At 42.1% G+C, this 22,849-nt stretch overlaps 1 protein-coding gene across 3 annotated transcripts in view; it reads left to right on the plus strand.

Moving 5' to 3' along the window:
* Positions 1-22,849, plus strand: part of LOC126248869 (nuclear pore complex protein Nup98-Nup96-like) — a 213,018-nt gene that overhangs the window by 73,313 nt on the left and 116,856 nt on the right. For all 3 annotated transcript variants that reach the window (XM_049950313.1, XM_049950314.1, XM_049950315.1), the window contains exons 3-4: positions 12,396-12,649; positions 19,988-20,389. In XM_049950313.1, coding sequence (XP_049806270.1) covers positions 12,396-12,649; positions 19,988-20,389 — 656 coding nt within the window. The remainder of the gene's footprint in view (positions 1-12,395; positions 12,650-19,987; positions 20,390-22,849) is intronic.

The following is a 22,849-nucleotide window of genomic DNA, read 5'->3' on the forward strand; positions in this document are numbered from 1 at the left end:
CTTAACCTGAGTACGCACAATATGCTGACGGGCTTGGCTGTCACTTGCTCCAGAGGTCGAATTATCGAGTGAACCATCCATACTGAGAACATCTGCCTTTTGAACTTTGGGCAGATGACACCCTTTTCCACAGCAAGAGGGTCTTCTTCAGCCATTGACATTTGTTTTTGCCCCCCCTCCCCCCAGCTATTGCAGACACAGTTCAGTGGGAAGTGGCTACAGATTTACATTCTAGTGATCACTTCCCAGTGTGGATCCGTCTGCCGACTTGGATGGTGGTTGACATTCAAAGGGCAAACTGGTTGCTGAGCAGTCGATACGCTATTTTTGAACAAAAGGATTGTGCACGGGAGATGGTGGCCGGGCTGCCACAGAATCTATCCCCCAGTCTAACAACCACCTCATATGATGACCTGTACCTTGGTGGAATGAGGACTGTCAGTTGGCAATCGGAGCCAGACGGACATCTCAATGGAACTTCAAACGCCATCCAACTACATAAAACCTTCACGCTTTCAGATCTGCAAGAGTACATGCAAGGCAAGTGATAAAATAAGCAAAAAAGGATTCCTTGAAGGAATTCGCAACTTGAATTAATCGGTCCACTTCCACTGCCCATGTTTGGGAATCAATAAGGCGGATTTCAGTTGAGGGCAGTACACTTCACCTTATGACCTCTTCAGAAATGGGACTCAGGTTTTAGCTGAGCATCTTTTTAGTCACTGCGTCATCTAGACAAGCTCCTGCATTTCAGCTTTTCCGTAGAACTGCAGAGATGAGGAAGCTCTTTTTCTTATCACATAATGAGGAAATCTACAACCTTCCATTCTCCATGTGGTAACTGGAATCAGCTCTGTCTATGGCCAGAGACACTGCTCCAGGACCTGGTGAGATTCATTATGCCATGCTCTGCCTTGAAGCAAAAGGACAGCTTCTCTCTTGTTTCAATCAAATCTAGTTTGATGGGCAGTACCCTATGATTCGGAAGGAGGCAATATTAATTCTGTTATGGAAAAGGGGCAAGGACTGTAGAACCCCTAACAGTTACCAGAGTGTAGGCCTTACCTGTTCTATGGCTAAGAGCTTTGAACACATGGTAAGCCACTGCGTTGTCTGGCTTCTTAAATCCTGATGTCACCTGAGTCATTCCCAGTGCAGTTTTCAGGTGCTGCCTTTCCACCCTTGACAACTTAAGTCTACTGGAAATGGTGATATAGAAGTCGCCCTTGTGCCAAAACCATTTGGTTGGTTTGTTTTTTTGACATTGAAGAAGCATATGACACTACTTGGAAGTACAACATTCCTCGCCAACTTCGCGAATGGGGACTAAGAGGACATCAGCTACTTCCTATCCCATCCTTCCTTGAGGACTGGCACTTTTGCTATCGCCTTAGTCATACTTTGACTGCTATGTTCTAGGGAATGAGGTACCCCCAAGGCAGTGTACTCGGTGACACATTGTTTGCCATTGCTATCAATGGCATTTTCTTCCATTCAGGAGCCCTGTAAAATGCTCTTTGTTTGTGGATGACATTGCAATCTTCTTTCCTTCATTCAGTCTTACAATGACAATGAGGCAGCAATAGGTGACCATCAAGAGGCTGGAAACCTGGGCCAAAATAACTGGTTCTCAGTGTTCACCAGAGAAGACAACATTTCGGTTTTAACCATGCTCGTCGAAGTTTAACCAACCAGTGCTCACAATGGGGGACACTATTTTACATTTTCATGGCACTGTGCACTGTTTGGGTTTATTATTTGTCAAAATTAACTTGGCACCCACACCTGAAAGACCTATAAACAAAGGACTTCCAGTCATTGACTATTTTGAAATGGGTTAGTGGAAAAGCATAGGGAGCTGGCAGGTCCTGCCTCCTGCAGTTTTATAGGGCATTTGTTCGATCACATTTAGATTAAGGCAACATGGTCTGTGGATCAGCCCATATTTCCTACCACAGGATGTTAGATTCTGTCGACCATGAGGGCATTCAGATATTGACTGGAGCCTATCTGACCAGCCCAGTTCAGATTCTGTGTGCATAGGCCAGTGAACCACCAATCTGGATGTGGCGACATATCATTTTGGCATGACAGGCACTAAAAATCGCAATGTCACCTCAGTCATTGGCATTTAGTGCAGTAGTCCAATCCAAGTTTGAACGGCTGTTCAGGAATCAGCCCCCCCCCCCTCCCCCAAGGGACCAAGCCATTTGGGATACGTGTTGCTGACTGTCCCAAGTATCTGGATCTATCAGACCTTGGAATACACAGCCAGGAATGGAACGTGTTGTTGCCTTGATGTCTTAAGATTCCCAAAGTGATTTTAAGCTTGACGCAGTACAAGAAAACTTGTATTCCAGATTATATTTTTACAACTTTTTCTTCCATTTTAAGTACAGACCATAGTTTTATCGCTGTGTATACAGATGGAGCAAAGCAAGAGAATGTCCTCAGTTGTTCCTCTGTTTTCCTTGATACAATTTTCAAAGTGCATCTTCAGGAACAATGTACAAATTATGATACAGAGTGACATGTCATTATGATGGCATTGGAGAGGATTCACAGACATCACCATACAAGGTTTTTTGTCTGTTCAGACTCGCTCAGTGCACTACAGGCACTTCACTAAATGTGTCCAGTAGACCATTTGATTCAGCTCATCCATGATTCCTTACAGTGGTTCCATCACCATGGCAAGGTGATCCTTCACTGGGTATCTGGCCACATCGGGATATGGGGAAACGACATAGCCAACAAACTGGCCAAGTAAGCATGCTTTGATGGTGTTGTCTGGCAGTGTCCCATCCCATTGCATGTTGTCATCTCATATTCTGACAGACGCATCGTGCATCAGTCGTAGACTGAATGGTTGACGGTGACATAAAACAAACTGTGGTTGCTCAAATCGACCACACAGGCATGGCGGACTTCATGTCAGCCGCACAGCTGGAAGGCGGCTCTTCTTACCAGGCTGAGTATTGGACATAGCCTCGGTGGTGTGCCACTTCCAGTTCAGCATATTTTGAAAACACGTCTCCTATGTACTGATATTAGGGCAGTCCGAAGTCTCAATGGAGATCTGCCCACCAACCTTGTTGATACTGATTCCAGTGTTCGAAGAGTGGTGGCATTTTGTGAACTGTCATGCCTCATCCCTAAATTGTTGGGAAAGGGAGGCAGACTTCAATGCATTACACACTGCTCCGCATGTGGGGACAGCCTTCATTCCCTATCATGAGACTGGCACGATGACTTTTCATTAGGGCACTGATGACCATGATGTCCTAAAATAATAATAATAATAATAATAATAATAATAATAACAATAACAATAACAATAACAATAACAACACAACTGCAATTTCACAACCACTTCTACAACCCTTTAGATCACATAACATCAACAGATACAAAGAAAGTAAATTGGAAAAAGAAAACACTACATGGCAAGCACCCGTATCATCTAACACAGCCACACATCAATCAAGACACATCCAACACATGGCTAAGAAAAGGCAATATATACAGTGAGACAGAAGGATTCATGATTGCAATACAGGATCAAACAATAAACACCAGGTATTACAGCAAGCATATTATTAAAGATCCCAATACCACAACAGATAAATGCAGACTTTGTAAACAACAAATAGAAACAGTAGATCACATCACAAGCGGATGTACAATACTAGCAAATACAGAATACCCCAGAAGACATGACAATGTAGCAAAAATAATACATCAACAGCTTGCCTTACAACATAAACTTATAAAACAACACGTTCCTACATACAAGTATGCACCACAAAATGTACAGGAGAATGATGAATACAAATTATACTGGAACAGAACCATTATAACAGATAAAACAACGCCACATAACAAACCTGACATCATACTCACCAATAAAAAGAAGAAATTAACACAACTAATCGAAATATCCATACCCAATACAACAAATATACAAAAGAAAACAGGAGAAAAAAATTGAAAAATACATCCAACTGGCTGAGGAAGTCAAAGACATGTGGCATCAGGATAAAGTTGCCATCATACCAATTATACTATCAACTACAGGAGTCATACCACACAATATCCACCAGTACATCAATGCAATACAGCTACATCCAAACATATATATACAACTACAGAAATCCGTAATTATTGATACATGTTCAATTACCCGAAAGTTCCTAAACGCAATGTAACATATACCGTACAGTTAAAAGGAAGTCACGCTTGATCAAGGTCCGCGTCACTTTCATTTCGAACCAGACCTAAGGTCTGAGAAAGGAAAGAAAATAATAATAATAATAATAATAATAATAATAATAATAATAAATCATCAACACCCTAAGTGACACCTCACTGCGCTTCATCCATCTTCATGGTTGGGTTTGCCACCAAATAAAATGGCAAAAACCACAATGCAGGAAACAGTATGTTAATACATTGGACCACATACCCCCTCCTTTGCAGTTTAGGTATAGGTATGTCTCGCTTCTAGACACCAGACCTGACAGGTGCTCCTGGTGTCTACCGGAATGGCATTGTCTACAGTGACACAAATGTTGTTGCCAAACATTTTGAGATGTGTTAAACTCGAGCATCTGCATCTGAGAATTATCAGCATGCATTTAGTGTCCTTAAACAGTGGGTGGAGCAAATTTGGTTGCCTTTCACTACACATCACCTACAGCCATATAATGCTCCATTTAGTGAGTGGGAATTCCTCAGTGCTCTAGCCTCTTAACAGTTTGCCCTGTCACAGGTCCAGGGCCAGATCGAATCCAGAGCCAAATGCTCAAACACCAATCGGTTTATTGCCGACATCATGTCCTTGTCATTTTCACTGGTATCTGGAGTGAGGGTGAGCTCCCATTTCAGTGGGGAGAAAGCATGATTCTACCACTACTGAAACAAGGTAGACCTCGCTTCTCTTTATCGGCTTTACACAGCTCTGATTGCGTCCTACCTTGATTTTGGGAGTCTGGCACTTTAAGCATTGTGGTGTTAGACCTGGTACACCATAGTGGGTTTTGGCTTGTGACAAGTGCCCTTTGGCCCAGCAGCCCTGTGAACAGCCTGCTCTCAGAAGTTGAGGTCTCTCCAGTACAGATGAGCCACCAACAACTGCTGCTTAACAGCACTGTATATATATTGAGTGCACCCTTGAGCATCTGTACTACTGCATTCTTTTTCATGGTAGGGAGATCAATCTCTCACAATAGCATCCCATTACTGGTGTCATGATTGCAGTTTGCATACAGTGAACTCCCAACTTCCATCTCTCACCTCTTGTTAGGGAGCAGTCACATATGCCCGCACCGTGTGTACCCTGTTGTCAGATGTCTTGACCTACACTTTGGACCAAAAGACTGTTGAATCCATGATTTTTTTGTCACCTGTTTCTGGCTGTCCTTGGTGCATTAACGGGTTTGGAAGTGGTATACAGTGATGGCTCTGTCAGTGGACAACAATTCTGCCCAAATACATGAAAGGTGCAGTGAACTACACTTCCTGCTGAATGGTTCCAGAGTATTAAATGAACAATTGTTGGCCATCAGGTGACCCAACAGTCATGTTTGTTCTTGCACTGCTGAAATGTTGTTAGTTGGCAGTGACACTCTGAGTAGTCCTTAGGCTGTTGACCGGTGCTACCCTCCACACCCATTGTTAGTTGCTATCCGGGATCTCCTTCCTGACCTCCATCAAGCTGAAAGCTTGGTCATATGTGTGAACACCAGGTCATGTTGGGATCCCAGGAAATGAATTTCCTGACAAGTTGGCAAAGTTAGCTACCAGGATATTGATCTTGGAGATGATATCAGAACCAGACCTTTGGTCAACTCTACACTGTCAGTTGTTGGAGACCTGGAACTTAGATTGATGTGCATTGGTTTCTCTGAACAAACTGTGAGCAGTGAAGGGGACTACAAGCATGTGCTGGTCTTCCCTTCATGCTTTTTGCAGGGAATTTTCTGTTCTTTCACCCTCACATTGGCTGCACTTGGCTGACCCATGGCAACATCATATGACGTAAGGATCCACCTCACTGTTTGTGTTTTGTCCTACTAGACTGCCCAATTTGGCCATCTTATGGTGAAACCTTCAACTAGCAGACTTACTGCCTCTGCCGCAGTACTGCATTCATCACAAGAATAAAGCTGATGTAAACATTACACTATGTATTGCAGGAATCTCATTGAATTTAATTTCATGTGGAGCAGAAGCCAAGCGGTCTTGAGTACAGTCAAGTATAGTAATAAGGATACGTTTTATGCTGTGAATTACATACACATCCACTAAACGACAATGCAGGAAAACAGCTTTATGAGCACATTTAACTTGGGCAGAACTGACCAGCCAGTTGGTCCAACTAACCTGCAGTGATGTGAACAGTTGCAGCTAAGACATAAAAAGAGATGAGCAAAGAAACAGTGAAGCTTCAACTGTCATTTAATTTTTAAATAGAATGTGATAATATATAACAAAACTCTGGCAATACACTTTTTATGGGACCAGATGGTGAATATAACATGCTGTTCTTAGCTAAAGTAGTATTGTAATTAAAAACAAGTTATGAAAATTCCTAACTTGAACACAGGATAATTTTTCTGCGTGAGCTGTGTGTGACATAAAAGTGTATTGCAGATATTTCATTATATGGTTAAGTATTGAAGCCACGGACAGTGCCTGGTAATCTCTGAACTGTTCCTATACCTGAATCCGAGGAATACGAGGGGGTACCCATAAAAAATGGAATTACTTTTTAAAAGCTATATACAGGGTGTATATAAACTCCGGGAACACTTTGTTATTTATTGCACAAGAACCAAACATTGTACAGATATCATTCAAATGTCATTTTGAAGAAAAAAACCCTGAAAGTTTTTTTTTTTTTTTTTTTTTTTTTTTTAAAGTGTGAAGTGAACGTGGAGTGCATACAAGAGATGGTTATGCCAAGAATTCGATTACCGTATTGACGTCTGCTGGGTCACTTACGGTTTGCATATCGAATGTTTTTTTTACAAACTTTGAGTTTCTCTTTAAAATGCAATATGTATGACATCTGTGCAATGTTTAGTTCTTCTGCAGTAAATAATTGAAAGTGACAACCTGTATTTTCAAATTGTTTACAAAACATCATCATCTTCTTCAAAATACTGTCCATTACAACTAACACATTTGTCCCACCAGCACTTCCATTGTTTGAAACATTTTTTGTAGTCTCCTTCAATGTTTTAAAATTGGTGTCGTTTTATGGCTCTTTTTATGCATGGAAAAAAGAAAAAGTTGCAAAGAGCCAGGTCAGGTGAGTAAGGTGCATGGGGCAGGGGAACTATGCCAGTTGTAACCAAAAACTGTGTGATGGATAGCTGTGTGTGCAGATACATTGTCATGGTGGAAGAACCAGTCTCCTGTCTGCCACAAATCGGGTCTTTTCTTTTTACTTTACAGACACTGTTGCGCAACCTAATAACTCCCAAATAAAAGGTTTGATTGGCAGTTTGATGGTCTGTGAGCACAAGCTCTCAAATTTTTTGAATATTTTCATTGATTCAGGCAGTCGATACCGTATTTACTCGAATCTAAGCCGCACTTTTTTTCCGGTTTTTGTAATCCAAAAAACTGCCTGCGGCTTAGAATCGAGTGCAAAGCAAGCGGGAGTTCTGAAAAATGTTGTTGGGTGCCGCCACAACTAACTTCTGCCGTCGAATATATGTAGCGCCACATAGGCATACTTTGTAGGCACAAAGATAAATACTGGCACCAAAATCTCTGCGTCAGTAAATAAATAAAGCTCTCAAATTTTTTGAATATTTTCATTGATTCAGGCAGTCGATACCGTATTTACTCGAATCTAAGCCGCACTTTTTTTCCGGTTTTTGTAATCCAAAAAACTGCCTGCGGCTTAGAATCGAGTGCAAAGCAAGCGGGAGTTCTGAAAAATGTTGTTGGGTGCCGCCACAACTAACTTCTGCCGTCGAATATATGTAGCGCCACATAGGCATACTTTGTAGGCACAAAGATAAATACTGGCACCAAAATCTCTGCGTCAGTAAATAAATAAAAAAAAAGTGGAAGACGAGCCTTTGTCCTCCGCCCAGAGTTTCGACCACTGCATTTTGGTACATTATTCAACGAAGTAAATACAAATTCTGTATTGTTGATCTTCGAATGTAGCAGCATTTCAATGTAATGTACTATGAAAATCCGACTGGCAAGACTGTTTGGGATGTTTGTCAATATGGCCAACTCTACGTTCTGAATTTTTTCCTACCTGTGAGAAGAGATGGTTGCTAATAGGAGCTTTTATGAATTGTGAATCACATGTAGTATTCTCTTCGCCATAAGATTAATACGAATATAAACATTTTGCCATGTATTGTTTCGTGTTTGCTACTATCTCATTTAAATCCTGTCTGCCTAATAAACTACGAAACTAGAGTGAGACAACAGCAAACGGGGAAGAATATACATATCATGTCATGTTTATATTCGTATTATTCTTATGCCTGATAGTGATACAGTCAGAAATGAAACACGGCAACTGACTAGATTTTTAAATCTAAGATGACTCTAATTTCTGTGCAGAATGTAATGAAATAAAAGAGGCACCTGCAAAGATTTTCAAACGGGGAAAAATTTTCGCTAAAATTTCGTTCAGATCATCATCTATCATATGCAGTCTATTATTTGGTTCTTGTTGATCATTATCAAAGAAAGCAGTAGTGTAAGTAACAACAAATGTTTCGCTAATGAAACGATTCCTCTCTATTTTTTATTTGTAAGCGGCGGTAGCGCGCACAAAAGCAAGCCACGCCGCGAGCGGCGACAGGCCGTAAACACGCACTATCAGAATGCGACAAACAATGCATGACACAGTACAGTAATGCATTTTCAGCTTAGAGTGACGTAAACACCTATAACAAAGAGAACGGCACTTATCAGATCAAAGAAAAATAAGCAATCAATTCAAACCAGACGAAGCACGTGAAAAAGGAAGGATATCCGTATAAATACGGACGGAGCGCGTGACGCGTAGCAATGGCTACCTGGTAAACTGTAACTACTAACCTTATGACTCGAACCAAACTACTGCAGCTGTATCGTCATTCATTCGACCTAAATTGTGTCTCATATTACAATTAGACGAACTTTGTTTCGATTTGGAGGTGCGACCTAAAACTTTTCTCTCCCCTTGAATTTCGAGTCTCAAATTTCAGGTGCGACTTAGATTCGGGAAAATTTTTTTTCCTTGATTTCGAGTCTCATTTTTCAGGTGCGGCTTAGATTCGAGTGCGGCTTAGATTCGAGTACATACGGTAGATGTCTAGATTGAGGTTTGTCATCAATCGACATGTCGCCATTTTTAATTTGAACAAACCACTTCTGTACTTGAGTTTTTCCTCTAGTTTCACCTTGGTAAGCTGTTTTCAACATTAAAACAGTTTCAGCAGCATTTTTACAGAGTAGAAAACAAAATTTCACAACTACACATAGTTCACTTAAACTTGCAGTCATAAAAAACGAAACAAGAACAAAACAGCACTAGGAAAAAAAATTGCTGCAAATGAACAGAACAAGCCAGGTCACCACAGGCAACAATGAACTGGCAATAAGTTGTGCTATATGCACCTAGTGGCAGAACTGCCTACTGCACAAGCTCCACCCACGGCAATGTTATCCATGTTTTTTTACATTTCCGTACAGTAATGGGATTGTCACCATCTACGTTGATAATGAGTTGATCAACAGAATCCAAAAAGCCACCTAAGCACCACATTTTCTCGTCTTCTTTTGTGACTTGCTGTTCCCCATCTTTCCAGTGTTTGGCTGTGAGTGTGACAAAGCTTCATGCATTCATGCTAGTATGTCTGGCAGCTTAAATGTCTTGTTATTTGTTGCAACAAATCCTGTAACTTGGCTCCAGATGAATTCTATTGAGTTGAGACTGCAGTGGTATTGTAGCAACTGTAAAAATGCAGTATTTGTGTGGTGTGATCTGTGCCATTACAATTGTTTGCCATGGTTCTAAGACAGGTGTCAGACCACATTCACGGTATAAAATTTTAACACCACCAGTGTACGTGTGCTATGGTTCTTGACAAGTCATCGCATTTCTGTTTGTTTACATCAGATTTAGTCATGTGATGAGTGAACTATAGTGGATGGCAGCAAACTGGCTGATCTGGTTTTAACTTTTCCCCATGAAGGTGGTTTGTACTCTTCTCTGTGAGAAAGGGCAAATGGGCCTCATTGGCTGATTGAGGAATGGGAGGGTCCCCATTGCCTGCTCTGACCCAGGGGCCCCAGGCTGCCTTTGCTCAGGGATGTGGCCTGGCTCCTGTCCTTCCCACCCTCTTAATTCTTCTTATTGTTTTACATCTCTCATAAATTTACTCTCATAATCGTTGTTCTCTTTCCTGAGATTGTCTGCATTGCTAGTTTTCTTGTGGTAATTGAGGGTGAAGAAACATTGGTCGGATGTGGAGGGTGGGTCTTCCATAACATAACACATCCCAGGAGCCTTCAGCCGCATTCTGGTTGCAGCAACTCACCCATCTTTGCCCTCTTACCCCCTTACTCAGTTCTACTTGCTTCTTTCTCTTGGCTCTGGGTTAAAATCTCATTCATCAGGATTTGTCTTCTATGTCCTTCCAGTCTGACGACTCCTCCCAGCTTGACACGTGTGGGATCGAGGGACTGACGATGGCGTAGTCACCATTCAGTCAGTGCAGTCAATTAATAAAGATAATACAGTGACTGTGTGGAGCTCACGACATGGTTGACAACTGGCTACTACCATTAGCCATTTCTGAACCATTGCTTGCAAAGTTCTTTTTATGAAATTACACTTACTTAAATGTACTTGCCTTTTTGTTGTTTTGAAATGTTCCCATTGATACATGTTTCCTTACTAACATTTCTAAGGCAAAGTAATTCATGCAAGCTTGGTAAAATCCACAATGGAAATAATCATCTTTCTTTTGCTGACTATTTAAAGTTCTCGTTACTTGTTAAATTTTTATTCATATGGCAAATGTGGTGGCACACTGCTAAGAAGCTGGACATACATTTGGGAGATACAGTGTTCATATACCCATCCAACGTGTTAGGTTTAAGTGTATTGTAGTCCCCTTAAGTAAGTTTAGGTGAATGTCAAGATGATTACTTTGAATAGAATGTGATCAATCCTTTTCCTCTTCCTTGATGAGTCAGTGCTTGAGCTCATGTCTCATCAGCAGGATTTTAAACTACTATTTTCGTTTGTGTGTTTTAAACTGAAACAGCATACAGTCATTAGTGGGGTTTTCTAGTGGGGTGTGTCTGATGCCAAAAACTTCTAGAATGAGCCTCATCTCTAGCTTGTGGGCAGAGGCTGGTACGCCAACTCTTTGTTAGAAGGCAGTTTCTCATGTCGCAACTGTTTAGTACCAAAGTCAGCACTCTAAAATGCAAATTCTTTACTGCTTGCTGTGTGTAACTTTGGATGTGGACAAAGGGCCGTATGTGTAACCAATTCAAACTCCCAAGCAAAGTTGGAGCAAGTTTTTATTGGTTATTAAAGAGGTCTTTGAGAATTCTAGAATTGAAGTAGAATGATTAGAAATAAAGCTGTCCCCAGTTAGAAGGAACATTACTATTTGGTGTGGTAAGCCCTGGTTTTCCTCAGGACTTACAAGGGGAGGCCGCCAATTGTGAAATTCAGATTCGATTCATACTGCGCATAATAAAAGCTCATGGCCAGAGGTGTAATGTGGCAAAGCACCAAGATGCACTTCTCAGCTGTTGTCGAGAAAATCGACAGTTAAAAGAAACCGATTTTCTCGACAACGGCTGAGAAGTGCATCTTGGTGCTTTGCCACATTACACCTCTGGCCATGAGCTTTTATTATGCGCAGTATGAATCGAATCTGAATTTCACAATTGGCGGCCTCCCCTTGTTAGAGCTCACTTACCTAGTTAGTTATAAAATGACATGCAGTTAAACTTGGTGCTCTGACTTAACCCTGTTGTACTTAGTATTAAAAGTAACAAAATATGCTTGAGGCCCTATGTAAAAGTTTCATATTATATTATTTCTTATGTACATATGCTGACGTAATAGTATGCAGGATTATAAATGGCACTTTGTATGACACAAATAGTGCATAGGTTGTGCATAAGGCCACATTATAAAATGTACAGCTGATTCTTCTTCTTCTTCTTCTTCTTCTTCTTCTTCTTCTTGTTTTGTGAATTTCACAGAAAGGTATTATCTTTCTTGTAGACTGTACCATGAATTCCTTCTCATTTAATTTCTTATTTAAATTACTTTTATGTTATTGTTCCCATTCAGCAGAAACTGTCAAGTGTCCATTTCTTAGCAATTTTTCTGTCTGTTATAGTGCATATTAATCATAAGGAGGTAATAGTATATCCCAATGAGGAGCAGAAACCTCCTGCTGGACATGGTCTGAACTGTGCAGCAGAAGTAAGGCTGGAAAAGGTGTGGCCGTTTGATAGCTGTGTGTCTAAATACATAACTGATCCTCAGGCTCTTGAAGAAATTTGCTTCGTTGAAAAACTGAAAGAAACTAACCACAAATGTTCCACAAAGTTTATTAACTATATACCTGAAAGTGGAACATGGATATTTAAGGTTTGTGACAAAATCAATTTCATTTGTTTTAGTAAAATGTATGGCATGGTATTACCACTCATTTCATGAGTGAATCTTGTAGCAGAGATCATACCTCAAATGTAATTTTATAGTAAGTACATTGTGTTTTAATCTTAGAAAAATGGAAGTTTCGGAATGGAAACAGATAACCAAATGGCTGCAGCTGATTGATATGTGGCTCACTTACAAATGAAACATCACAGAAATTCACTGTCTTTTTAGCAACAGTTCTCCAGGTTGAGTTCACTCTTGCTCGACTTCAGTGACATTCTCACTTTCAACATAGCATGGTTTACTACTCTGAGAGATACAGTAATAAATTGCCACCTTTCTGAGCTAAAAAAGTTCAGATTGTTGTGTCCAAAGTTCTTGTTTGACTTTAGGTACCATTTTGAAGGCTGCAGAGGATTAATTGCAATAAGAATACAGACTTCACAGCCTAGTAACCCCCTTGGGGGCTCACCACTCATCGGCGGGTTCGTGCTTGGCTACCACGGGGCCCCAGCTTTTGCAGCATCTTTTCCCTTCCGTGCTGCATGTCTATACTCTTGCTATTCATTTTCCATTCCCTTGGGGAACATGCATGAGGTGTTAATAGAACTGTTCTGCATTGCCTGTCGCTAACGTAAGAACAGTCTCACCACTGTTTTACGCTCCCTTTGCCTTTCTTTGTTTCCCTTCTCCTCTTGTTTCTCCACTTCGAGGTTTGAGGTTCCTCTTTTTCTTCTCCCTCCTTATACGCTCATGAAGACAGGTTCATGTGTCTGACGTGTAACAGGTGACTGGGTAATGCGTAATTCCCAGCCCCGGGTCGACAAGTAGGGTTCACACATACCTCTGGTACAGGCCAGGCCCAGGGAGGTATGATCACCTGAGCTACAACCTTCCAAAATTGCCCATTGGTCCCTCTGTCAGGTGTTCAGGAGGTGTGACCTGAGATGTGAAGAATCGTCTAAGGCAGCCGTGCCTCCTTGTGAAGGGGCTCCCAGTCAGAAGGAGCTCGCCATCAGAGATGCTGGCAATCATGAGGAAATTTCTCGCAATCAGCTAATCCTCTCCACAAATCAATGCTTATGAAACATAAACATAATGAGGCTAATGATTGAAAGACACTTACCACTGCACCACAGTTTCTCTTGGTCTCATATACTGAAGACGGTTAGTCCTTCGCCACAGTAAATCCGTTTATTATTCAGAAAGGTGTTGATGCAGTTGTCAACCCTGTGAAATCCTGCTATTGTTCACAGAATGGCACTTTGCTTTTGGAGACTACTTAAGATTCTCAAGCACGTCAACTGCTTGCCGCCTCACTTCTCCACAGCTACCCTGTTCGTTTCGAGGCCCATAGAACTTTGAATTCTTCCTGTGGTGGTATTTACACTAGGCTGCTTGATGGTCTAACAGAGGCTGGAATCATATCCTACCTCTCTCACCAGGGTGTCATTGCCGTCCATCAGGTGATGAAAAAGGTAGATTCCTCCTTAGTGCCCACCCGCACTGTTTTTCTCACCTTTGATAGAGTGATGCTTCCATCCAGGATCAAAGCAGGCTACGAAATTACCACAGTCTGGCTGTACATTCTGAACCTGATGTGCTGCTACCAGTGTAATTGTTTCAACCACACTAGAACATCTTGTCGACACCCAGCCAAATGTGTAACCTGTGGTATGTGTAACCTGTGGGAGGTATGCGCATCAGGGAAACTGTCCGCCTCCTTCTTCCTGCTGTATCAACTGCAATGACGGCCATGCCGCCTCCTTTCAGGATTATCCCGTGTAGCTTCATGAGCGGGCTGTCAAAGAGATCTGGGTAAAGGAGAAAGTGCCTTACCCAGTCGCACTTAAGTTATTGGCTAGTCACAAACCCTGTGTCGTGCCCTCTGGCATCTGTAGTTCTGTTCTTGCTACCTCTCACTCCATGAAAGACGTGGCAATGCAGACATGCGACCTCAGATTCAGCTCTGAGGTTGTGAAATCGCCCAGTGTCAAGGTAGCATCACTATCCCCCTGTCCAGCAGTGCAACAAGCCATTAAACTCTGGCCTCAAGGGGCAAAGCTACCAGCTACACAACCAGTAGGCCAGAAAGGACAGGAGCTGAAGACTTCCTACGTCCCTCCAGCCAAACAACAACCTGAGTCTTGCTCTATCTGGAAAGGCTCGAAGAAGTCCACCAAAGTCAAACAGTCTTACCCTTTGCTGACTTGACAATCTACTTCGACGGTGTTGCCACATTATACCTTAGCCTGGCCGGCCTCTGTGTCACTGGTGTGCACCACCAGTGTTGGAATCCACAGACTGACAGCACAAGCAAGCCGATGCTTCTGTGGACTCCATGGAGCAGGATCCTCCTGCTTCTGTGCCCTGTAGCAGTGACTCTTCACAGGCTGCCATTCAGCAGCCGTCGAGGTGACACCCCTACATCTCTTCATCATCATGACTCTCCTCCAATCAAACGTTCATGGCCTTCGGTCCCACAAAGAGGATTTACGGCTGCTTTTAGCATCACAGCGTCCCCTTGTTCTCTGCTTTCAGGAAACAAAATTGAGCCCTCGTGGCCACTTAGAGCTTACAGCTTCTTTCACAATATATATAAATGACCTAGTAGATAGTGTCGGAAGTTCCATGCGGCTTTTCGCTGATGATGCTGTAGTATACAGAGAAGTTGCAGCATTAGAAAATTGTAGCAAATGCAGGAAGATCTGCAGCGGATAGGCACTTGGTGCAGGGAGTGGCAACTGACCCTTAACATAGATAAATGTAATGTATTGCGAATACATATGAAGAAGGATCCTTTATTGTATGATTATATGAAAGCGGAACAAACACTGGTAGCAGTTACTTCTGTAAAATACCTGGGAGTATGTGTGCGGAACGATTTGAAGTGGAATGATCATATAAAATTAATTGTTGGTAAGGTGGGTACCAGGTTGAGATTCATTGGGAGAGTCCTTAGAAAATGTAGTCCATCAACAAAGGAGGTGGGTTACAAAACACTCGTTCGACCTATACTTGAGTATTTCTCATCAGTGTGGGATCCTTACCAGGTCGGATTGACAGAGGAGATAGAGAAGATCCAAAGAAGAGCGGCGCATTTCGTCACAGGGTTATTTGGTAAGCGTGATAGCGTTACGGAGATGTTTAGCAAACTCAAGGTGCAGACTCTGCAAGAGAGGCGCTCTGCATCGCGGTGTAGCTTGCTCGCCAGGTTTCGAGAGGGTGCGTTTCTGGATGAGGTATCGAATATATTGCTTCCCCCTACTTACACCTCCCGAGGAGATCACGAATGTAAAATTAGAGAGATTCGAGCACGCACGGAGGCTTTCCGGCAGTCGTTCTTCCCGCGAACCATACGCGACTGGAACAGAAAAGGGAGGTAATGACAGTGGCGCATAAAGTGCCCTCCGCCACACACCGTTGGGTGGCTTGCGGAGTGTAGATGTAGATGTAGGATGTAGATGTAGGATGTAGGATGTAGATGTAGGATGTAGATGTAGATGTAGATGTAGTTACTGCCCCATCTCACTTTCCAGCTGCATTTGTAAGATGATGAAACATATGATTCATGCCCGGCTGGTATGGTGGCTCGAGTCTCGCACTTTACTAACAAATGCACTGTGTGGATTTTGAGTGCAGCATTCTGCAGTGGACCATCTCATTACTTTGTCCACCTCGAAGAAGGCCTAAGGCATGTGCTCGAGAACTGGTATCCTCTGTACTTTTTACACTTGGGGCTTCCGTGGCCACCTGCCCTGTTACCATCAGGAATTTTTAAAAGACCACGTTTCCAATGTGCATGTGGGTTCTGCTTTGTTGGACATCTTTATCCAGGGAAAGTGTGCCTCAGGATTCTGTCCTGAGTATCGTCCTCATTGCTATCACCATTAACCCTATAATGGCCTGTCTCTCACCTGGCATCTCCGGCTCTCTTTTTGTTGATGAGTTTGCCGTCTGTTGCAGTTCTCCACAGACCTGTCTCACTGAGCGGCATCTTCAGCGATGTCTTGATCATATTCACTCCTTCCATTTTTCTTTTGACAAGACTGTCTGTAAGAGTTTCTGCGGCACAAATGTTTTCTCCCACTGTCTTTACATCTTTGGCCTGTTGCCCTTCCATTCACTGAAACTACGAAATTCCTAGGACTTGTGTTCGACAGGAAACACTCTTGGTCCTCCCATGTGTGTCACCTGGCAGCCCGCAGTATGTGGTCCCTCAATCTCCTACGTGTCCTCAATGGTACTTCCTGGGGTGCAGATCAAACCATCCTAATCCATTTGTACCTGTCCCTTGTCCGTTCGAAACTCAACTATGGGTGCCTTGCTTACGCATCTGCACATCCATCCCTCTTACACCATCTCAACACTATCCACCATTGTGGCATCCGTTTGGCCACTGGCACTTACTACACTAGCCCGGTTGAAAGTCGCTGAGCTGAAGCTGCTGAAATACCACTGTCCTACAGCCGTGAATTTCTCCTCAGCCAGTATGCATGCAGTTGGTCTGCCATGCGTGGCCACCCATCCTATGCCTTTTTCTTCGATGATTCCCTTTGTTGCCAGTATGGGGTATGTCCCTCTTCTCTGTTACCTCCTGTAGTCAGCTTTCTGCACTTGCTGCGGCAACTTCCCCGGTGGGTGTGAACGCTGCACCACCTTGGCTTCGTGAAGCGGCCTGTGTTAACCTTGGTCTTCATTCGCATCCTAAGGACACTACTCTAGCATCGCTCTATCACCTTCAGTTTCACGACCTTCACATGGAGCTTCGCGGTAGTACCTTTGTATACACTGATGGCTCTCGGACTGACCATGGGGTCGGGAGTGCCTTCGTCATTGGTGCCCATGTCTTTAGATATCTGCTTCCGGCACACTCCTCATTATTTATAGCTAAGCTCCTTGCCCTGTATCAGGCCACGGAGTACATCAGGCGACACGGGCTTCACAATTTTGTTGTCTGCTTAGTCACTCAGTGCCCTTCAAAGTCTACGTGCGCTTTACACCACCCATCCCGTAGTGCAACGGGTCAAGGAATGCTGTCACTTGCTCACTCCTGGTGGAGCCATTGTGATGTTTATGTGGGTTCCTGGTCATGTTGGTCTGACAGCAAATGAGGCTGCTGATGCTGCTGCCAAGACTGCGGCCCTCGTACCTCAGCCCGCTTGTTCCTATATTCTCTCTGATGATCTCTGTGTTTCCGTCTGTCATGAGATGGTGTCCCTTTGGCATCTCCAATGGTCCTCCCTTCATGGGAATAAGCTCAGTCTTTCTCCCAACAGCTTGGACGACCTCCTCTCGGCCCTCCTACCAAGGGGAGGTCATTTTAGCTCAGCTGTATATTGGGCACTACCTTTGTAGCCATCGTCATTTGATAAGTGGTGCTACCTCACCACTTTGTACACATTGTGCCTAAGTTTTAACTGTCTGCCACTTCCTGACGGAAAGCCCATTTTTTAACCGTTTACCTTCCCACTTGGGTTTGCCGTCTAAGTTATCGGTAATTTTAGCAGATGATGCGCTGGCTGTCAGCCGCGTTTTACTTTTCATCCACGAAAGCAGTATGGCAAAGGCCATTTAATTTTTAGTTTTGGACCTCCGTTTCGGTATGGTGTCTTTTCTAGCCCCTTCTCCAGGTCCCTGTTTTTAGCGCTCTTCTCTTAAGTCAGTTGGGACTTATGTATAGTCGTTTTTTAACTCCTCACAGACATTGTTTTCTATAGTTTTGATTTGGGCATGTATAACCGCAGTTGTTTTTTGCGCCCCAAAGCAAAGCACAAGCACAGTCTATTGTGACAATTTTGAATTTGTAACATGTGTCCTTTCCCACTTTGTATTCTTTCTGAAGCTTGATTTATGACAGTAAACACAGACTCCCACTAAAAGAGCTAGCTATCAAACTGCCATTTGGCTCTATAGATAATTTGTTGTGGCTGTTAGCTTAAATTCACGTCCACATTACGCCCCCCCCCCTCCCCCCCCCCCCCACACACACACACATTCACTCACTATTCCACGTCCCAGTACCATTGCCCAATTCGTGTCAGCTAGTTATTTGCTGCCATCCCACACCTGAATCTGTGAAATCGTACGCCCAGCCCTCTGCCGCCCCCCCCCCCCCAACCGCCCTCTCTCGCACCCCTAGATAGCCCACAGATGGCTTCCCACTTTCCCATAAGCTGCTAGACGCTTTCCCCCAACACCTGCCCTGCCCTGCCCCTCCTGCCTCTCTCTATCCCTCACCCCACCCCAACCTGCATCCCCACTTTACACCAGTACACACATCGTGGGCGAGGAAAGAGCTGACAGTCCACCGAGCTTGAAAATGGAATTTCATACTGAAAGCTAGCAAAGCCCTGTACCTCTTGTTTGTTTACTGCCGATGATGCAGCACTTCTACCTTTTGGCGAGTCGTCTTGTTTATTCCTAAATAATTTGTAATTATCAACCAGGACTTTCTGTACACTATAAAAGGATGAGATGAGATCTACTGGCCCGAATCAAAGACTTCATACCTTACTGCATCTAAATAGTAGATACAAACTTTGCACAGATATTGTATAATCTTAGAGATCAAAAAGCTGGTTATAATACCTTGTCCTTACATTGATGATATTAGGCGACTTCAGGCAGCAGTATTCATTGTAGCACTTCCTAGTACGTCTTGTTACAGGGTTTAGTACTGTGTGTGTATATACAAATTCTGACAAATGTGGGCTAATAAACCTTAATATACAAAAAAGTAAGTTTGACATTTTGTGCTGTGATGGAAACATACTAGCAGTGTAGCCGGGTTCCGGTGCCTGCAACATTACATTTCAAAGAACATGATGCATTTTTAACAGTACCATGAAACATAATGTAGCACATACTTACCTTTCATGCAGTATAAATCCTGCAAGAAATAGAGGATTGTTACTTTTATACAATTTCACAGAATATTGTGAAGGCCAGATGTCGGCAGTTCTACATGTTTCACCTTGAAGAGACATTGCTCACTATTTGTGTTTCATGCCTGGCAATTTTTCTTTTTTTTTTTTTTTTTTACTCACCTGAAGAAATAGGAAGAAACTAATTTTTTATACTGCATGTACTGAAAAAAGTGTAACTCTGTTATGTGAGAGTTCTTCAAATTGTGAAGTTTGTTGTATGTATTCATCATTTGTTGGGACAACTACTAATTGTATTTAGGAGATTTTATGAAACTGAAGAGCACCTTTGACTTTTCTTCTTTTTTGTTGGCTGGTTTGTGTTACCATTTGTAGTCTAAGGTAAATGGAAATTACACTCAGCTGCTGTGAAATTACCATTTCTGGTTCAATGTTTCAGGTAGAACACTTCTCAAAATATGGTCTGTCTGACACAGATGATGAAGGAGATGAAAAAGGAGATAAAAAGGATCACACAGTAAAACATGGGAAAGAGAAACCACAAAAACAACTAATACATGCCAAGCAGCCAGCTGTTGATCTTAGTCTGAAGAGTGCTGAAGAATTCTTGCCATTGGGAGTTAACGAATTTGATAGCTTTAGTGGATTTAATGAAACTAGTGGATTTAATGGAGTCAGTGGACTTAATGAAATTGCTGGAATTGATGGTATTGAAATTGCTGGAATTGATGGCATCAATGGAATCGAAATTGATGGAATCAGGATTGATGGAATTGGAATTGATGGTATTGATGGAATGGATGCAGTTAACATAGTAACTGGCATTAACAGTTCATTACAGGTTGAGTAATTTTTAAAAGTAATTTACAAAGGAATCCACATGTTGCTTATATTGACTGAATTATTTCAGATGAGGCTGCTGTTGTTCTTCAAACATTGCAGTTAAGTGCATCAGTGCCTAATGTTTCCTCTTCATTCATTTGTTAATTGTTCATATATACCCATGGTGCACAGTGTAGCTCTTGCCTTTTGCCTTCATTATATTTCATAATGTTACCTTCTGTTAGAGGGAAGCTTAACAGAAAGAAGTTTCCTCTATTGTTCACACCACTCAAGGAGTCCTTCATACCTCAGTACTGGTAATGGTTACAGGGAGACATTGCTGTGTCTCGCCCTCAGAGATCATGGTGTTGCATGAAGTAACTCCCATAGTTGCCATCGAAATTGTCATGCTCTTTTGGCATTTGAGACAAATTTGTGTATTGATCCAAAGATTAACTAGAAAATTATCGGGGACCTGGATTCTTCACTGTACTGTTACAGAAAACTGTCATTAGAGTTGCCTCCTGCACTTTGACTCATGAGACAGTGTAAAATGGTCATTACTCTATCACTAAATATAAAATAACCTATAGTAATTTAACTGCTTCCTGGAAGACTCAAAATTCAGGCCCCTGGACTGTAACATGTTAGTACACTAACTCCAACTGGTCCATCGCAACTTACACAGCTATTCTCCCAAAAGCCGAAACAGTTTAACTACTTAGGCAGTAGGTCAACAGTCCCACAGAACACTACTTTGTGTTCACATAAACAAATGTAATTTGAGAGCTTAAATTATACCTTGCCACTTGCATGTCTTTTGTTAGACACTGCCTCCAGCTAGGTAATGACTTGATATGAAACCTGCCTATTGACCAATATGCAGAAGCACTAAAATGAAACGTCTGCTTAGAAAATAAAACTTATTGCGGGCTTTCTTTATTTTTAATGTAACTGATCACTAAGGATCACCAACAACAAAGTTATGAAATGCTAAACACTTCAACCACCATCTCCAGCACAAAGGGCACAGGACTTACCTCCTACCTTGGGAATGGCTTACAGCTGCCTATTTGATCCTGCAAATGACAAATTTCCAAAATTGTTTCAACAATCAGAATTTTTAGCCAGTCAGCCTCAGGAGCATAAATTCAGGGTTATTTATTGGTGATCCCCTACTTCATCTATTGGCACTCTTAAAGTGCTACTTACTGCCAGGAATTCCAGCAAGTTTATTGCAGGCAGAGATTGGTAAACACTGGCTGTCGTGGGAGTTATTGGCCTTTAAGTTAACTTAGTGTGCTCTGGCCAATACCTGTTTCAAGCTGATTGGGGAAGACACCAGCCCACCAGCTCAAATCTGGATAAAAGTCGAAATCTTATCAGCTGCAGGATGCTTTCTGTTGAGTTCCAATGATCCAAGAGGATGACTCCACAGCATGACAGACACTGAACTACAATGCAAGTCACAAGTCGCACAAATTGTTGTTGTTCTTTTTCAATCTTAGCCTGTCAGTCTGCATGTTATAAAGTACAAATCCTCTGTTATTCTGATTTCTTCACTTAAGTTCAGTGAATTGGAACTAAGGACCACACTAATAAAATTGTGCTAGCAGAAATTTTGTATCCAGAAGATAAATAGTCTGAATGCTACTAATTGTAAAATAAGTGATGATACATGGTTAACTTCAGCCTCAGAACACCTTCAGTTTCCAGCGGAAAATACCGCGTCATGCTAACATATCAGAGTCATCTGGAACCAGTGCTCCAGTGAAGTAGTATATTTATCCACTTAAGACAAGAAGTCTGTAAAGGCAGTCATTTTAATCCTATCTTGTCACAATCAGTAATTACTGGAAGAATACACAGTATTCAGCTTCACATACACCAAAGTTCATTAACTTATATTCTTATCATGGTTGTTGGTTTTGGAAACAAACAAATCAACTTCCTACCATATTTTAAATATGTCATTCATTAACATCTTGCCGCATACCTTTCCTTGGGTAACTTGTCACACCCAAGTGAGCAAAGTTAATATTATGTGATGTTTGTGTGCAGTAATCTTGTGCCTCTTCAGGGAATTAGAAATTATAACGAAGCATTAACACCTTTTCTGAATTTGCTAATAAAACTGATCATAAATAATCCCTCACAATTTGACACCGAAGGTAATGTCACCAGTTACAGCTCTAGGTGAAAAACTTGTCTCTAAAGTTGTTGGTGACGTGTGTTTGCCTGACAGTGTGTTCTCTTCATTCCATATTGTTTTTACTGTCATTTAAATAAGCTAATCCCATATTAAGACAGGTTTTTATTATTCCAAAATATGCAAATCATGACAATTTATAATGCTGACAGTAGAATGAGAACCATACTGAATATGGTGATAACACACAGGAAAACCTTTCAGTATAAATCATTGTTCCACAGTTCTTTACATCTTGCATCTGACATCATCCCTTGCATGATTGAACTG

The sequence above is a fragment of the Schistocerca nitens genome, chromosome 3 (assembly GCF_023898315.1).
Source record: "Schistocerca nitens isolate TAMUIC-IGC-003100 chromosome 3, iqSchNite1.1, whole genome shotgun sequence".
Classification (NCBI taxonomy): Eukaryota; Metazoa; Arthropoda; class Insecta; order Orthoptera; family Acrididae; genus Schistocerca; species Schistocerca nitens.